Source organism: Betta splendens, chromosome 2 (genome assembly GCF_900634795.4).
Source record: "Betta splendens chromosome 2, fBetSpl5.4, whole genome shotgun sequence".
NCBI lineage: Eukaryota > Metazoa > Chordata > Actinopteri > Anabantiformes > Osphronemidae > Betta > Betta splendens.
Genome location: NC_040882.2, coordinates 9,581,653 through 9,597,520, shown reverse-complemented (window position 1 = coordinate 9,597,520; position 15,868 = coordinate 9,581,653). Strand labels below are relative to the sequence as shown.

Here is a 15,868-nt window from a genome sequence, read left to right as displayed (position 1 = left end):
CTATTCCTTTTCCAAAGCGGCTCTCATAAATAAATCAGTGTCTAAAGACACGAAAAGGAATGAAATTAAATCGTCAGTCAACAGCCCCACAACGGAAGTTAAGTGTTTTCCTGAAGCCCTCGACGAATAACTGAACCGGAATCCTTTGAGCGTAAGCTTCTCCCATGAAACGCGAGAAGCCTGTGAAACAAAAGCAATAAACGGGAGATTAACAGGCGTGATCGAAGTTAATTTACAAGAGATGGGTAATTAGACAAGCCTGCGTTAGTGAAACATGTGACTACAGTATCATCTGGTGAAAATAATGGGCTGTTATTCTCCCTCTACAGCAGGAAGACACTGGAACAGGTAAACACACGGGGAGAAGAGACGTTTGAGTTGAACGCATTTTATCAGAGAGGAGCACGATTCATTCAGGCTCAACTCTCGGAGCTGAACCTTTCACGGTTTGGTGGCGTGATGGTGGGAAAAGCTCCGCACTGCGTCGCTTCCACGAACGCTCTATTCTTTAAGAGCCATGCGGCGCGGACGGATTTAGCAAGAGAATGAAACTTCTGTTGGGTTTGTGCTGCAGCTGCGCTTTCCAAGGTCAAAGGCGTGAGACGGCGTGAACCGAGTCGCTGGCAGCAGATCCTTTGAATCCTCTAAGTCCTGTTAGTTGTGAGGTGGGACCTCCACGGATCCGATTTGTTCGTCCAGGACACCGCTGCTTCTAACATCAACAGGAGTTACAGCGCTAAGACGTTTGATTGAACGGGGAACAGGAAGTGCACATGTACTGTACAACCACGGTGGGAGAATTAACGAGGACAGGACAAAACTCAAGAAACATAAAGGCTCAAGACAAAAAAAATGTAACAGCTGTACTATTGAAAACACGGCCATGTGGTCGATAAACATAGCTTCACACATGGTAAAACGGCCTGGAACGAGAAGTGATTTACAAGACTGTAAAAACAAGAGATGAAATGACAACCTTTCTGCAGAGGGGAGGTAACCAGGGCCCAAAGCAACTCAAACCATGAGAAAACCTAGCAAATACGCACCTCGCTAATTAACCTGACCTATGTCCCGCATCTTCGCCCCCATTGTTGTTTAACAGCGCGACAGTCGCTTGGTAGCGGTCACGTGATAAATGAACGAACGAATCAGGAACGAACTGGAGCGCGTGCTGCTCGCTACAGAGCCTGCGCGCGACAAAAGAGCTCATTGAGTAAATACGCTCAGTTGAGTGAGTCGTGAACGAACCATTTCTGTTTCCGGTCCTGCTGACTGAGCTTAAGCAGCTGCTGCCATTTGGCGAGAGAAGGTACTGCACGCACTGAACGAGTCGTTCACTGAGGGGACTCGTTCCTCCCGAGTCATATAAAAGATTAGTTCATATTGAACGAATCATTCACAGCCAGGGTTCATCAGCACTAGGAGCCATGACAGAGACGTGATCCATGTTCTTCATTTCAGCAGAGGTCAGAGGTCAGAATGGAACGGGTGAGCATTATTTATGTGAGATGACAGAAAAGTGTATGTCCCTGTGTATTACCATCATCTGCATCTGCTGTCTGCTAGCATGTTTGCAAAAAAACAAATGGCTGTTGACCTCAACGGAACAATGGAACAAGAACAATATAGAAGTAAAATTTTGGACGGTCTATTATTCAAATGATGCTAATGCTAGTCTTCATCCTAATGTTCATCCAGGCCAGTTTATTCTTGTTCCTGTTGTTATTAGTCCTGTTGTTGTTATTAAAACCTTACTTGTTTCACTTGGATCATCATCCACATTTACTCATTGCAGACATACACAGAGCACTGATATGTGTAGAAATAGCACTTATATGGGAATAAATTGGAATAAGAAATACAAATAAATAACACGTGAAACATATGGTACTGTATAATTACAAATAATGCAAAAATGCCAGTAACCATAGTCGCACATGGAACAGATGGCGACAGCGTTTATTGTAATTATACCTCACGTCCTCATTTGATGTCTTTATCACAATATTTTCCTGTGTTCACACCCAAATGATTAAAAATGGCCGAAGTTAGGTGTGAAAACATAAACATAAAATAACAAGTCTACATAAAGTAGTGTGCAAAATCTCACCGCCTGAAGTGTTCAGGGGTATAAGTACACACTTGCAGCTCTGTGAGGCTGTAAGAATTATTGGAAGGAAAACCAAAGTCTTAGAAGAAATACATTCCAGATTCAGCCTTTATCTTTATATCAGAGGGATTTGTCACGTTTATCACGTTGTGGGCATGAAGAACATTTCTTTGTTTTAGCAATTGTTTTCAATTTTAAACATGGTATTGGCTAAAAAAGCAATGTGATAAATGGTTCTAGATAAGATAACCTTGATTTCAAGCATCACCTCTCCCTTTCAGAGATATGATGTGGACAGAAACATTGTAAACAAACATCAGTTTTAGGCACAAACTGACGTTTGATGATGATGGTTTTCTTTGTGTACTCTGATTCGTCTCTATACTGTGAGTCAGCAATGACACAGACTCGCGGCCTGTCTGGGATGAACTACACCTTACACTCAGTCAAAACTAAAAAACAAATAGTGAAGCAGCATCCCATTGATAGAGTATAGACAACAAGTGACTTTGGATTTAACCATAAAGAAGGAAAAGAATCATCAAAATCATCAAAACAATGGCTTCATATTCTTTGCGTGATAACAAACTGAAACAAGGCTTTTCCTTTAGCTGGTTTCTGCTTCGTTTCACCTCAATAGATGATTTAAATTTACTTCATCAAAGACTCACTGGAAACAAAAGGCAACAATAAGATGCTGTAGGAAACAAGACAAGGAAAAACAGCAGCATTTACAGTAGGTGCTTCTAATCACACTCTCAAAGTAGTTAATCCAGCAGCATTCAAAGTCCCCGAGCTGTGAGGAGGTTCATACAGACTGTCAGTCTCTTCGTTTTTAGGAATACTGTGTAAACATTTCAAACAAAGCCATTATTCTGTCTTTGAAAATTCCGGAAATTGTTCTATTTCTTTGAACTTTAAAAGGAATGAATCATTTTGGGGCATTTTGCATCCGCTGCACCAAAACGGAGACGTCACTTTCAGTACTTACGGCGCTCTTGTGCGTTTGCGTGCTGAAAAGGAAAACCTAGGAACACATTTTCTTATTCATTATTGCGCAACTTCCATGTATCCTGGGATTTCTCATTATTTCAGTGGCCCCTCCACGCGGCAGCTGTTTTTCACAGCCTGACACACACTGTAATTCGTCCTTATACAATTTTAATATGCCTATTTGCTCTTTTCTTCATCATACTCTCCGTCCTTTGTGCTGTTCTCTGATTGAAAACCCAAACCCCACAGGGGAACATTCATATTCTTTTTTCTCACACTATGCACTTTTTGGATACAGCAGCTACGTGCATGAGCGGTAAGGAGGAAATAGTTGTACAGAAAACAGTTACGCTTATGTCGGGCTTTTTCAAACACAGCCTGACTCAATTATGGAGCCTGTGTTTACGTTACCTCTGACCTTCCCTTCACTGCCGTCCTTTGCTCCAGCTCCACCGCTTCAGAGAAACTGAAGTGAATGATGTTTTTTTCTCATCAGGTTTGAAGGCGTCCTCATGCAAGTTTAAGGGTCAAAATTTACATGTGGTATAATCTTTAAGTAGTTAGGAAATAAAAATGCTGCTAGTTGGAATTTTTTCTTAAATTAGTCCACCAACATTATTATAACAAAAGTATGTATGTAAAACACGCAGTGGGATGAAGAAACCAATAAGAACCCGTCCTCATACACTAAACAATAAGACCTTGGTAATGATTTTTACTTGAAGCAGCAACTGTGAAACAAGTTTTGAAAGCAAACCCAGCATATTGACCTAAGACATTAACTCACTGGCTTGTTGGATTATAAAGTAAGTCAAATGTTTGCAGGTTCATATGTCACCATTTGCACAATATTCCTCGAGGTAATACGCAGAAAAACAGTTGAGCAGTCAAATAAAAGCGTGTAACATGTCTTTGCTGTTGAATGTTATTGCTGTAAACTGGTTTAGCCGAGAAAATAGATGCATCCCAGTTTAAATGCAATGTGTTGAGTTCACGAGATTCGATGGAAGTAATTTTGTTTGTTGCTCTGGGCCACTGTACTATAGTTGTTCACTGGCTCCATCTGCTTCCACTCGCTGTGCCTTATGCTAAGCTACCCGCTGAAGCAGGCTATTCTAAATGGTAAATGGTCCGTACTTCAACCACCCTTCCAGGATCCAAAGCGCTTCACACTAATTCTCATTCACCCATTCACACTCACATTCACACACTGATGCCTGATTCTAACCTGAAATTATTCCAAACAGGCTGAAAGATAGACCGAAATCCCTGACTGGGAAATTTTTTAAAGTAGTACTAATAAACATAGTAGAAGCAATAACCAAACTGACAGACAAGAGGGAGAAACAAATATTGCACAGCAAAGCAGGACGTTAACGAAAACAACTCAATCGGTGTCTGCTGCTGCAGCCACATGGGCTAGCAATTAGCAGTTAGCTTGTTGTTAGCTACAGAGCCAGCAGCTAGCACTGGATCTACTAGCTCTTCTCTGTGCTGGTACATATACATGTAGTGTTTATCTTTTAAACAACTTTTCTTTTGCAGAATCTTTGTTTCCAAATAATGCGTTTGAGTGTAAAGCTCGTCTTTGCGCCTGAAGTCTGCGGCATTAGCCTCTGTCCGAAGCCTCTGTGTCTGTCAGGCCTAATCAGCACTTAATGCTGCCGCGGTGATGACACGCCGCAGGGCAACATCGACCCACGGGGCGGTACTGGATCTGATCCGGGTAATCCTCTGGAAGCGCGGATGCATCTCTGATATTTTCAGCGTCTGTGCCCAAGAGGTGTTTGTTTGTAGACTGCAGCCGGAGCCGTGTCATTGGAGTCTGCTTCACGGGAAAAAGACGCTGACCTTTCCATTTCCTCCGCTCTCCTCGCATGACCGGGCCCTGGGCGGCGTCGGCCTCCTCAGGTAAACCTTTAGCCGGCGGCCTCGTGCCGCCATGCCACGTGGTGAAGCTTCAACATTTCCTGTCAACAAGGATGATGGATGCTTCCCCCCCCCCCCCCCCCCCCGTTCCTCAGTCCACAGACACAAGCACGGAGCAGGGCCACACTCATGTGCTGGTGCCTTGATCTGTCATCTCATTCCCATTGATTCTGGATGGGACCTTTGTGCTGAGAGCTAATAGACATGTTTAATTCTTGATTACTGTATGTCAGTGTGTAGTTAACTACAGGTGCATGTTCACTCACCAGCGAGTCAGAGGGAAGTCAGGAAAAATGCACAAAACAAAACAAGGAAAGGCTGAATCATTAAAGATATTTAGTGCGTTCAGACTGAGCGTGAGACGCTATGACTCTGATTATCCACAGTCAAAGTGAATAGCAGCTTCTGCCAAAAAACCGTAAAGTCGTGGGTATTTGATTAACAAAGTCAAAAGAACAAGCTCTGAAACGATCGTCTACGCATGGTTAAATCTTCAGACGGTGCAGGCAGCAGAGAGACACAAACTTCAAGTCAGATCATTTCTATTGTTTCTTAACGACTTTAAATTACAATTAATTACAAATAATTAATTTAATTTGTAATTAATTACAATTAAAGGCGTGCTGTATGAGGGATTTGTTGGGTTTAGTTATGTAGGGTCTCAAAACCTTACCTTTGTAAAGTGCCTTGAAATAACTTGGTTGTTATTTGGTGCTACATAAATAAAATTGAATTGAATTGAATGGAATTGTTATTTCAGGTCACATCTGTCACTGGTGCAAACTATTTGCTATGATCAATAAATAGTATAAGTAGTATTTACTTACAGGATGTTTAGATAAAGGTCCCTTATGGAGAACATACAGTGCCGTAGTGGTTAATCAGAGCTTCACTACCTGCACACGTGGGTCAACATCTTCATTCACCATTCGGACCAACCTGTTTACGGCCCAATAGATTGAGGGCTGGAATCCAGCTGTGCTCCCGACCCTCATTATTATGATCCAGATGAGACTCTGGGCTTAGTCCGATTTCCAAACAATTATCCGTACATGTGCGTGCACAGATGTTAATGAGATCGGTTTATTCGCACAACAAAGGCCCCCGACACGACTTTTGTTGTCATTACTTGCACTGTAATTTTCAAATCACTAATTATCACTTGGGAAAAATGATGGCGCAGCCTCTTATAGACGGAGCTGTGTTCATAGGTTTTTCATGTCCTGTCAAAATTATTCATTAAAATAGAGGCCAAATGCATTTGTTATTGATCTGTGCAGGTCAACCCCCAGGTCCTATGGATTCTCACATGACCTCTGTATCTGAGATCTGTCCAAACAGGCTAAATGGTCTGAGCATAAATATTAACAACTGCTGTAGTCACTGAAGGCTCAACTCCACTGTGCATTTCAGATGGTTCACATGTGAGTCTGGGTTTTTCTAAACATGTTATATACATTCTGCCAAAGGTTTGGACTCATAGTGAACCATCCTATGGAAATAAATCAAAGTTATAGAGTTGGTACTGGAGTCACGGATTGAATCATGTTTAAAATGTCTGACTTTCTGTCTTTCCCACACGGGCTCAGAGGGAATGATTCCTTTTGTTGGAGAAACACACGTAAAAAATGCATTCTGAGACTTTTTACAAATAAAAATGAAAATATAAACAACATTTCTGATCCGTATCTGTCATAAAACACTGGAGATCCACCTCTGTGACTCTCAGCGGCTTTTTGGAGACTCCTCTTATGCGCCAGAATTTTTAGGCCAGCATTGTATTTCGGGCTGAAGCATCTCAACCCAGTTTTGAAAATCGATATTTCCATATTACTTCACTTCTAAACAAAAGAAAAGCAACCTGTGTTGAAAATGTGACAGCTGAACTACTCATTCAGTTTAGACACAAACACTAACGGTCATCAAACGAGATGAAGACCGTTTAAATGTTTGATGACTATTTAAACCTGTCACTCACATAGTGTGTGTGTGTGTGTGTGTGTGTGTGTGTGTGTGTGTGTGTGTGTGTGTGTGTGTGTGTGTGTGTGTGTGTGTGTGTGTGTGTGTGTTTGGCCAATATTTCCTCCATCCTGCCAGTATGTAAATGTGAGCGCGCCGTCCATCACCAGTGGTCATTTATTAATCAGCCAGTTGGTTTTTCCTCCAGGTTTCGGTTTCTTCCCGTTGCTTCATCTGTGCAGATCCAGCTCTGTCTCCAGAGCTCAGCAGTTTACATTAAAGATAAATTGCATCTGATCAACCTGATTATATTTCCAGTGTGGATGGGTTGACGATGCTGATTGTGGGCTGACGACACCCTGATCCAGGTTCGCTTACTGAATATATTAAGGTTTCAAAACCTCTCTCTCCACTCGCTCGCTCACTCACTACAGAACCAGGCAGGAGATTGACATTTCACACTCGCATATACGTCACTTTCAGAGAATTAGTGTCACATTTCCACGAGAGCGTGCGTGGGCCTTCGTTGTGTCAGAGGAGACTCATTCAGGTGAATTGTGAACCTTTCGGAGCTCGGCGAGGAGCTCCGTGGCCGCTGACTCGCTCGCCAGCGTGAAGCGAAGGTCACGCGGGTCATCGGCTGTTTTCCCCTCGTTTGCCGTGAGATCACGGGGATCACAGCCACAAAACACGGAGCTTCCGCGCTAATTGTCGTTTTAATTAGCCGATGATCCTGAAGGGCGACAGCGGGGGAATATTAGACACCCTGCGAGCTCCTCGCATTAAATATGTTTTTATCTCGCCTTCGTCTGCGCTGCAGCACTTGAATTCATTTTCCTCCAGAGTAAAACTTCAAAGCCCGTTTGAGGCTACTTCTTTAGACATGAGTGCTTTTTATACGAAACAAAAATATTCAGTGAGAAACCAAACTATTCTAATGTGCCAGACGCTGCATCCGCCGTTATTCAGACTGTTATTGACGTCCCATGGCTGCCATTGATTATGAGACACAAGTTGGAGCCATCAATCACAGAATAGATTTTCCCCAGAGGACGTCTGGGAATCCACAAGAAGGAAAAGGGCTTCCCAAGCGTTTGAATTACTGGGAGCACATACAAAAAGATATCTATGCACATAAGTGTGACCTGATTGAAGCTTTGAGTCCAACCTGCCTCTGCTTCATTTGCTTTACATTAATGCTCAGCAAGCTGTTGGCCACTAATGCAGTAAACTGAAGCCTCATCGGCATCCAAAAGTCATCTGATACGAACCTCTATCAAATACTGTAAACAGGCACGGATATGGAAAATCCCATCAGTATAGATACTGTGACTCTGTTATAGCATGCGGGGTTTCCCTCTAGCCCTCTCCATCCTTCTCAGACTCATGTCGTGGCTCATAGGGAATATGTCAGACGTCAAACCCTGTATCGTGGAGAGTCTTTGTTGTCCTTACAGTTACTTAGCAACTAAAATACAAAGTATTATATATATATATATATATATATATATATATATATATATATATATATATATATATATATATATATATATATATAGTATATAGTATATATGTGTGTGTGTGTGTGTGTGTGTGTGTATACAGTATATATTTATTTATATACTCACACATATAAAACAGAAGCAAAGTCCTGAGTCCTCTAAGGTGATAGAAACCAGGCGGACGTCATGGCGATGAGTCTGACTCTGTCAAGGCGACGCTTTCAAGGCGGGAGAGTCAACCTCAAGGTTTTCCTCCCACACACGAGCCCATCCTGTGTTTATTAGCGGCCAGTGGATTTAGGATGAGGCTGACAGCTTCATTTCGTGGAATGCTGTTCATCACGTTGCGTATCCTGTCCCCGACTGAGAAGGTGGATTGAGGGAATTTAATTTAATCAAAGGTTGTTGGGGTTTTTTTCCACAGTGTCCAATCGCCTCACGGACTCAATCCAAAAGCTTTAACATTTGGTCCTGTGTCCTGGGATGGAGGTGAACTCCTGATAAGGAACCGAACGCCCCGGCCGTAACCTTTTCTTCAGTGAAACAAGACCGAGCGCTGCGGCTTTAAGCCTGCTTCATCCAAGGATAAGGAGACAATACACTTCAGGTGTCGCTGGCGATTCCTGGGCTGGAGGATTTTTATATCATACTGAGATCTCCTCTCGCCCCTTTGTGCGTCTGAGAGGTGACCTTTAGATTCATATCAATCTAAAGGTAAATTGAAAAAGTCTTATTAGACCGGAATTAGCCTCCGAGGACACGGTAAGTGTTACGGCGCCTTTTATCAGGGCCACGTTTCCGTCGTTCTAAAATGTTTATGAATGGCACGAAAGGAAATAAAAATAATTCATGCACTCAAGGCTTTTGAAGCTCTTTCTACAGACGCAATTGGAATTCTGCGCCTAAAGTCCACGCAGGGAGAAGAGAACGGGAGCTCGGAGTGATGAGGAGCGTGCTGGAGGCGCCGGTGGGTCATTGGGAAAACCTTACGGAAGATAAACGAGCTGCTCTCCGCCGTTGACTTCCATTACTGAAGCCAGCGGCCGAGGGCAGCCGTGACAAATAGAGTGGAAGTCAGCGAGCTCACGGCTGCACGCGACACGCGGCGGACGCCCGCGGCACGAGGGACCCGAGGGACGCACGTTCGCCTGGACGTCCAGCCGAGGAAAGGGCGTCTAACATGCACGTGGTGTGCAGACGTTTCAGTAGCTCGTAAGTAAAAGCGGCCGTAGGAACGGTTGGGAACTCCGTCGTGAACTCACGCGGGCGGAATCACGCACGTGCTGAGGGCCAGCAGAGCAAGTGAAGCGACACGGAGCGGGAAAAGCGCGCGCGCGAGTGAACGGGGCTTTGTTTTCCCCCGAACCGCGCGAAGCTTCAGCTACAAGCTCATCAATATGTAAAGTTGATGCATTGCAGCAGCGAGCCGCCTTTACGAGCTGACAACCTTTACACGTGTAAACAGCGGCGCTCATTAATATTCAGCGAACACGGCGTATTTCACCGTATGAAATATTTAAAACGGCGCGCGGACGTTGGCTCTGCCTGCTTTAAGGATAACGGGAAGAAAATAAAAGAGGGGGGAAAAAACGCGCATTTTCTCTGTGTTCTGGTCCAAAGCAGCAGATTAAAGTTGTGGCAGCGGGTGTTGCCATGGCGATGACTCCCGAGCGCTCGCACTCTTCTTCTTCACTCGCGGCCCGTGAAATGCGCGTCTGAACTTCCCGAGGGCTCCTCGTCCCCCGAGGACCCGCACTCGCAGCTCAGCGCCTCTGCGGGGACGGTGACTTACCATTGTTTGCTGCCGTTTTATCATTCCGGGCTCCTGACTCAGTCCGCCTCGCCTCTGCTTCTCACCACGCTTTAATTGCTCCACTGCAGTGGGCGTACAGTAAATCAGCAATCACACAGTGTAGGAAAGACGTCGACTCTACAGGTTGTCCTAATATTTATTTTGTTGGTTAATAGACATTTGGCATGAAAAACACCACACATGTAGTCAGAAATCATAAACCAACACTGCTCCAATTATATTGTACAAGAGATACATGAAAAGCAAAACATCACAAACATCTATAGGCTAATGCTGAATAACCTTCTCTATAACAGTTACATAGTTTCTACTGTAGCACGAGCAGGCACCAGATGTGGCTAAATGAGGAGCAGCGCACACGCAGGCTGCTCCGGTAGACGCCGACCACGAGCGGACGCACAAACACGCAGCGGTTCCACTGCCAACAAGCTAAACGCGTGCTGTCGCCACCAGCGTCTCTGGCTGTGTTTACTGCTGGGCTTTGTCCGTCGGAGCCGAGGCCCGAGCACGTTAGCGCTGACGCCGGCGCTCCCCTTCTTTTCACGAGACGCGCGCGGCTGTAGGAGATCGTACACGAGAGGAAGATGTGAAATCAGAGATATCGCGGTAACTCGACTTCTCTTAGGTACCGAACCTGTAGGGCCAAAACAAAAAAGAAACAAACCCGTCTGTGCCTGAGGCAAATCTACAAAACACTCTCTTTGCAATTATAAATTATTCTGCAGCCGAGGCACGTGTTCTACAGCATGAGAGGAACGGCTTCCTTCCGTTCGCTAACGGCCGCTCCGTCCGAGAAGAACCTCGGTTCCACCAGCGGTTTAACTGTTCTGCGCGGCGCGTGATCCTACAATTAGAAAAGTAAGCCTGGAAAATCCCCCGAATTAGAGCTAAGGCTCATTCATAATCAAAATCCTTATCAGCAGCTCAAAGAGCACACCATCTCTGAGGGCGTTTCGTCGGCGCTTGAAACACATGTTGGGAAACCGTTTTGTTGCCGTTTCATTAAAGACGGCGGCCGTTTGATTCTTGTGCGACTTCTTTTGTGTCCCCAGATGATCACAATGTGTTCCACGTGTCGTGCACAGGAAAATGAGGTTTGCTGTTTTTATTTATTTATTTCCCCCCCTTCGCCTCGAGCACCTATTGAAATTCTTGTTGAGGGAGGTAGAGATAAGAGGACTCTCTGTCTCGTTTCACTTCCCATTTGCATCAGACATTGTTCTGAGGACGGGGTCAGAATCAGGCTTCTTCCCCCCGAGGAGCATTTCACCTGCCGACTCACTGCCGCGCAGACCTTTCAGTGGCTCGGACTGCTCATCCTTCACTGGATCCTCCAAGTGCTCGGTCACTCCTGCGCATTCGGGTTCTGGTCAATAGATCTGCCCGCGTTAGGAACAGCATCGGCTGAATTCAAGACGTATTTGCTGTGTGTGATGAGTAACAGCACAAACATCTTCTGCTGTGGTTTGTTCGGTTTTATAAATCACATCTGTATCTGCTGATCATGTGAACAGCGAAGTTAAATGAAAACTTTTCTAAAGCATCTTGGTCTCTACCGGAGGTTTAGGTGAACACGGTTACATATATTTGAATGGGTTCATGTGAATGAATGAAAGCAGACTAACGTTAACGCACTTAATGAAGCTGTGACTCCGCATGCAACCATATAAGAACACCCACAGCTGAGGACGCTTCCCTTCACAGTCTTCTGACATTAAGAACTTGCACTTCATTAAACTAAAATCTCCAGCTTCCTCAGAACATTCTCAAGAATTTCAATGTCACGGGGAATTGGAGGGGGCGAACAGATGGTCACATCAATCCCGCCGGTGAGAATATGGAAATGGCTCGTTGTCTGCTGCCTCAGTTACAAAGAGTCGGGGCTCGTGCTCAGTAAGGCTTTGCTGCCAGTCGTCTGTCAGCGCGCCAGATTCGCCGCCGCCGCCTGTAAACCGCTCTCGGACAGCGGCGCTTGTGCCTGCAAATCTCAGCTGTCACCCGCACGCTATTGTCATTCATGTATTCGCACGCCTCTGCACTGGAAGGGATAAAACCGAGGGGTGGGGGCGGATGGGGGGGGGGCTGCGGGAACGGGGGGTTCTCGGCGGTGGAAGGACATAAAAAAAAGCGGATCAAACTTGAAAGCGCTGCGAGATGACAGCGCTAAGCTGTCAGTGTTTAGCGCCGACGTAACACATCACGCTGCGTAACACAAATCCAGCTACTTTGCAGCCGCAGAGGCCAGCAGAAAAGGTTCAATGGGCCTCGTATCCTAATGGGGCGTTAATGTATTCGCTGCAACGCGGTTCACATCCGTATTGTGGCATAAAGCAGACAATCAGTCATTAATGAACAACGTCTGTTGACTTTGTTCGTAGGGTGCTGACGGCACGAACAGTCGGGAAGAAAGACTCCAGTTAAATAAAGACAGCGTGTGCAGTGAAGTCTCCCAGGGGGCTTTAGAGGTCAGGATCATTCACAGTACATAGTTTCTCCTCCAAACTAAAAAAACAACAAAACACAGGAGTGTCCTCCTGCATTTACACAAGACGAGTGCTGCTTGTACGTAGTAGTGGGACAGGTTGCAAACTAAGCAGCTACTAAAGATGGACGTCAGGTGGCTTTGTCCAAACACAATTATGTCTCATACAATACAAGCTCACGCCTTCATTTTACAATCTAGTGTGTCTCGGTTTGGTCCAAATCAGTTTTGAAATAATCATTTTCCTCTTGGTTCAGTTTCTTTCTGGAAAAACAACACGAACGGCTACGGTAGCAAAATGTGTCACTCACAACACGCAAAAGTAGTTTCCCAAGTGCAATTACTCTGTCCTCCCTGGATGACACGGGCCACGCCAAGACATGAGGAGCCGACCGAGGGAGCGCAGCTTTAGGCAAACTAAAGCCTCAGATGCTCGGACCCAAAGCATCCACTGCAGTTTCACACCCAAACATGGACCAACGTGGAGCACTGAGGAGGTAGCATTTGGTTAACGACAGCTTAACGATGGTGCAGCATCGCAATAACAAGGAGGATGATTAACCTTTAATAAATCATTTCTCCCAATGTCACAGCAACATTAGCTTTAAATGCTCCAGCCTTTTTAAAAGTAATATACCACATGGCACCATTCTTATCTAACCTTCAAGTAATGTAGTGAATTACCAAAACTCTGCATGCTTGTCTTAATATAATCATTCTTTCTAAAATAGCTTTTTCTAATCTAGTCGATTATTTCAGTGTTGAAACTCAATTATCTGTGTGCACCCACTCGTTTTGTTGTTGCTGCCACCCCGCTCTCCTTGTAACACGCTGCGCAGAGGTTCCTTCAGAAATCAAGCTTGTCTTCGTTATTATCAAAAGAGCCGGCGACGGAACATGCAAGCGCTGACATCTGTCGCCAAGGCAAACCCACGAAGCTCGTGCCGCAAGGAGAGAGTCCCTGAGAAACACCTCGTTAGTCTGAGCCTCAGAAACGAGGGCTTTGTACTTAGGTAATGCTCAGGGTAATTGGCAGCGCTGCAGCAGAAGGCAGAGAGAGTACATAAAAGACAACACTGAGGTAATTGAGCTGAAAAGGTGAGTTTGACTAAAGCACTGCTCCCGTGCCATTTGTAGCCGGGGCAGACTGGAGCAGGAAGCAGGTGCTATCAGCCTTTCATGTACTATCGGCTAATTCACATACCGATGTTAATGTCTGCATCAGTGTTCAAAGCACACTGGGAGCAGCTACTACTGCACAGTCTGCACTACGGGTTCCACGACCAAGTCACGTTTGATCCCAGCGTGTTACACGACACAAACGAGGAAGCGGCCTCAATCCTTACAACAGGGAAGTCATAGTATGAAGATGTTGAGCTAAAGATACATCTGCCTCATCAGTACCACTCATAATTCATTTCCAGAACAAGATCATATGAATAAATAAATATTTTTGGTCTTGATGAACTTGATGAAATTGTTTTTACACATGATGGCTGATAAAATGTAAAACATACTGTGTGTGTAATGATAATGTTCATTATTGAGGCAGGTGCTGGAGTCGTAGGAAGTGATTCTAATGTTTTGACCCCTTTCATTATAAATATGGTGTCCAAACCATTAGAAGCCAGTGGGTGCATGTTATGTGATATAAAAGGTGGCTTCCAAGCCTCATGATGTGTATAACGTTCACTCCCATAGAGACACTCGGACTGGACGAACATGAACATTCATTATAGGTAATGAGTCATCATTGTTTAACAGTGTGTCTCCGTCAGAACTTAACCTTTGGCACTATCAGAACATACTGTAAATACAAGCCCCATCCACTAAGACGACCGTCTCCGCAAGCCAACAAACTACAGTGACAAATAAAGCTGCACAAACAGCACAGGCACTTGATGTTCTTTTTTTAGGACGCAACAAAGCGGATGCTGCCAATTAAAAAAAAAAAAAAAGTCACTTAACTGAAGTGATGCTTTTACTCGCCTCACATTCTGCAACCATGCACGCAGAGTCTGAACGAGACCTTTTAAAAGGGCCTCGTGAACGGGAGCGGGGATTTTACTCAGCGCGTGACTCACAGCACATTAAGATGAAGACCGATAAACCCGAGGTTCAGAAAAGCAACAACACGGCGAAGACGGGAGGTGCCGGCGGACGCTGCCCGGGACCTCAGCAGGTGGCGGTGGTGCTCACAGTGGTGTAGCTGAACCTGGACATGGACGTGGCCATGGACGTGGCCATGGAGGTGGCGGTGATGCCGTCCTCGCCCCCCTCCCTCCTCCTGCGGCCCCAGCACCAGCGGCACAAGCGGCTGCGGCAGCAGCAGGCGAACGTGGACAGCAGGGCCTTGCGGAAGCGCGTGTTCATGAAGCAGTAGATGATGGGGTTGACGCAGGCCGACGTGTAAGACAGGAGGTGGATGAAGGAGATGGGGGCTCCGGACAGGGCTTTGGAGGCTGACCTCAGGTCAAAGGCCCTCCAGGTGTTGGCTGAGTACAGAGGCATCCAGCAGATGAAGAAGAGCGCTACGATCACCATCAGCATGCGGATGACCCGCCTCTTGGCCTGCAGCTTGGCCTCCGACGTGTTGCTGCGGGCCCGCTCCGTCTTGGCCTGGGCGGCGCCGGACGAGGCGGAGAGGGTGGGCAGCTCCACAGAGGAGGAGGGCTTCTTATGGACCTGGATGTAGCAGCCGTCGTCGTCATCGTTCAACCCCGACACGGACCGACCGACCCCGTTCTTCTGGCCTGTGGAGCATCAGGACACGGGCGTTAGTCTGGGACTGTTGTATTGGGTAGATGTAAGCTCAGTATGTGGGTTCAGGAATACAATGCTGTAATCTGTAAGAACCTTTAGAGTTAAATTACAAACAAGAAGAAATGATGAGAAAATGAGACATTCTATTTGTGTAGTGTCGTTTTAAATGTGTTATCAATTAAATTATGCGACTCCCTGCATTCGCTATATATGGTCACTTCCTGTTGTTAATCAAGGTTTAGTACATTTACTGCCTCTCAGTCACCAGCTGCCTGACAGACTGTGTTTTAGATCAATTTTTCAGCAGCTTGTCTTCT

General features: G+C 45.5%; 1 protein-coding gene across 1 annotated transcript in view; it reads right to left on the bottom strand.

Annotated features, from left to right (window-relative positions):
• Positions 1–10,428: 10,428 nt before the first annotated feature.
• Positions 10,429–15,868, bottom strand: part of cckbra (cholecystokinin B receptor a) — a 30,379-nt gene continuing 24,939 nt past the window's right edge. The window contains exon 5 of the mRNA XM_029135356.3: positions 10,429–15,541. Coding sequence (XP_028991189.1) covers positions 14,964–15,541 — 578 coding nt within the window. The 3' untranslated portion in view covers positions 10,429–14,963. The remainder of the gene's footprint in view (positions 15,542–15,868) is intronic.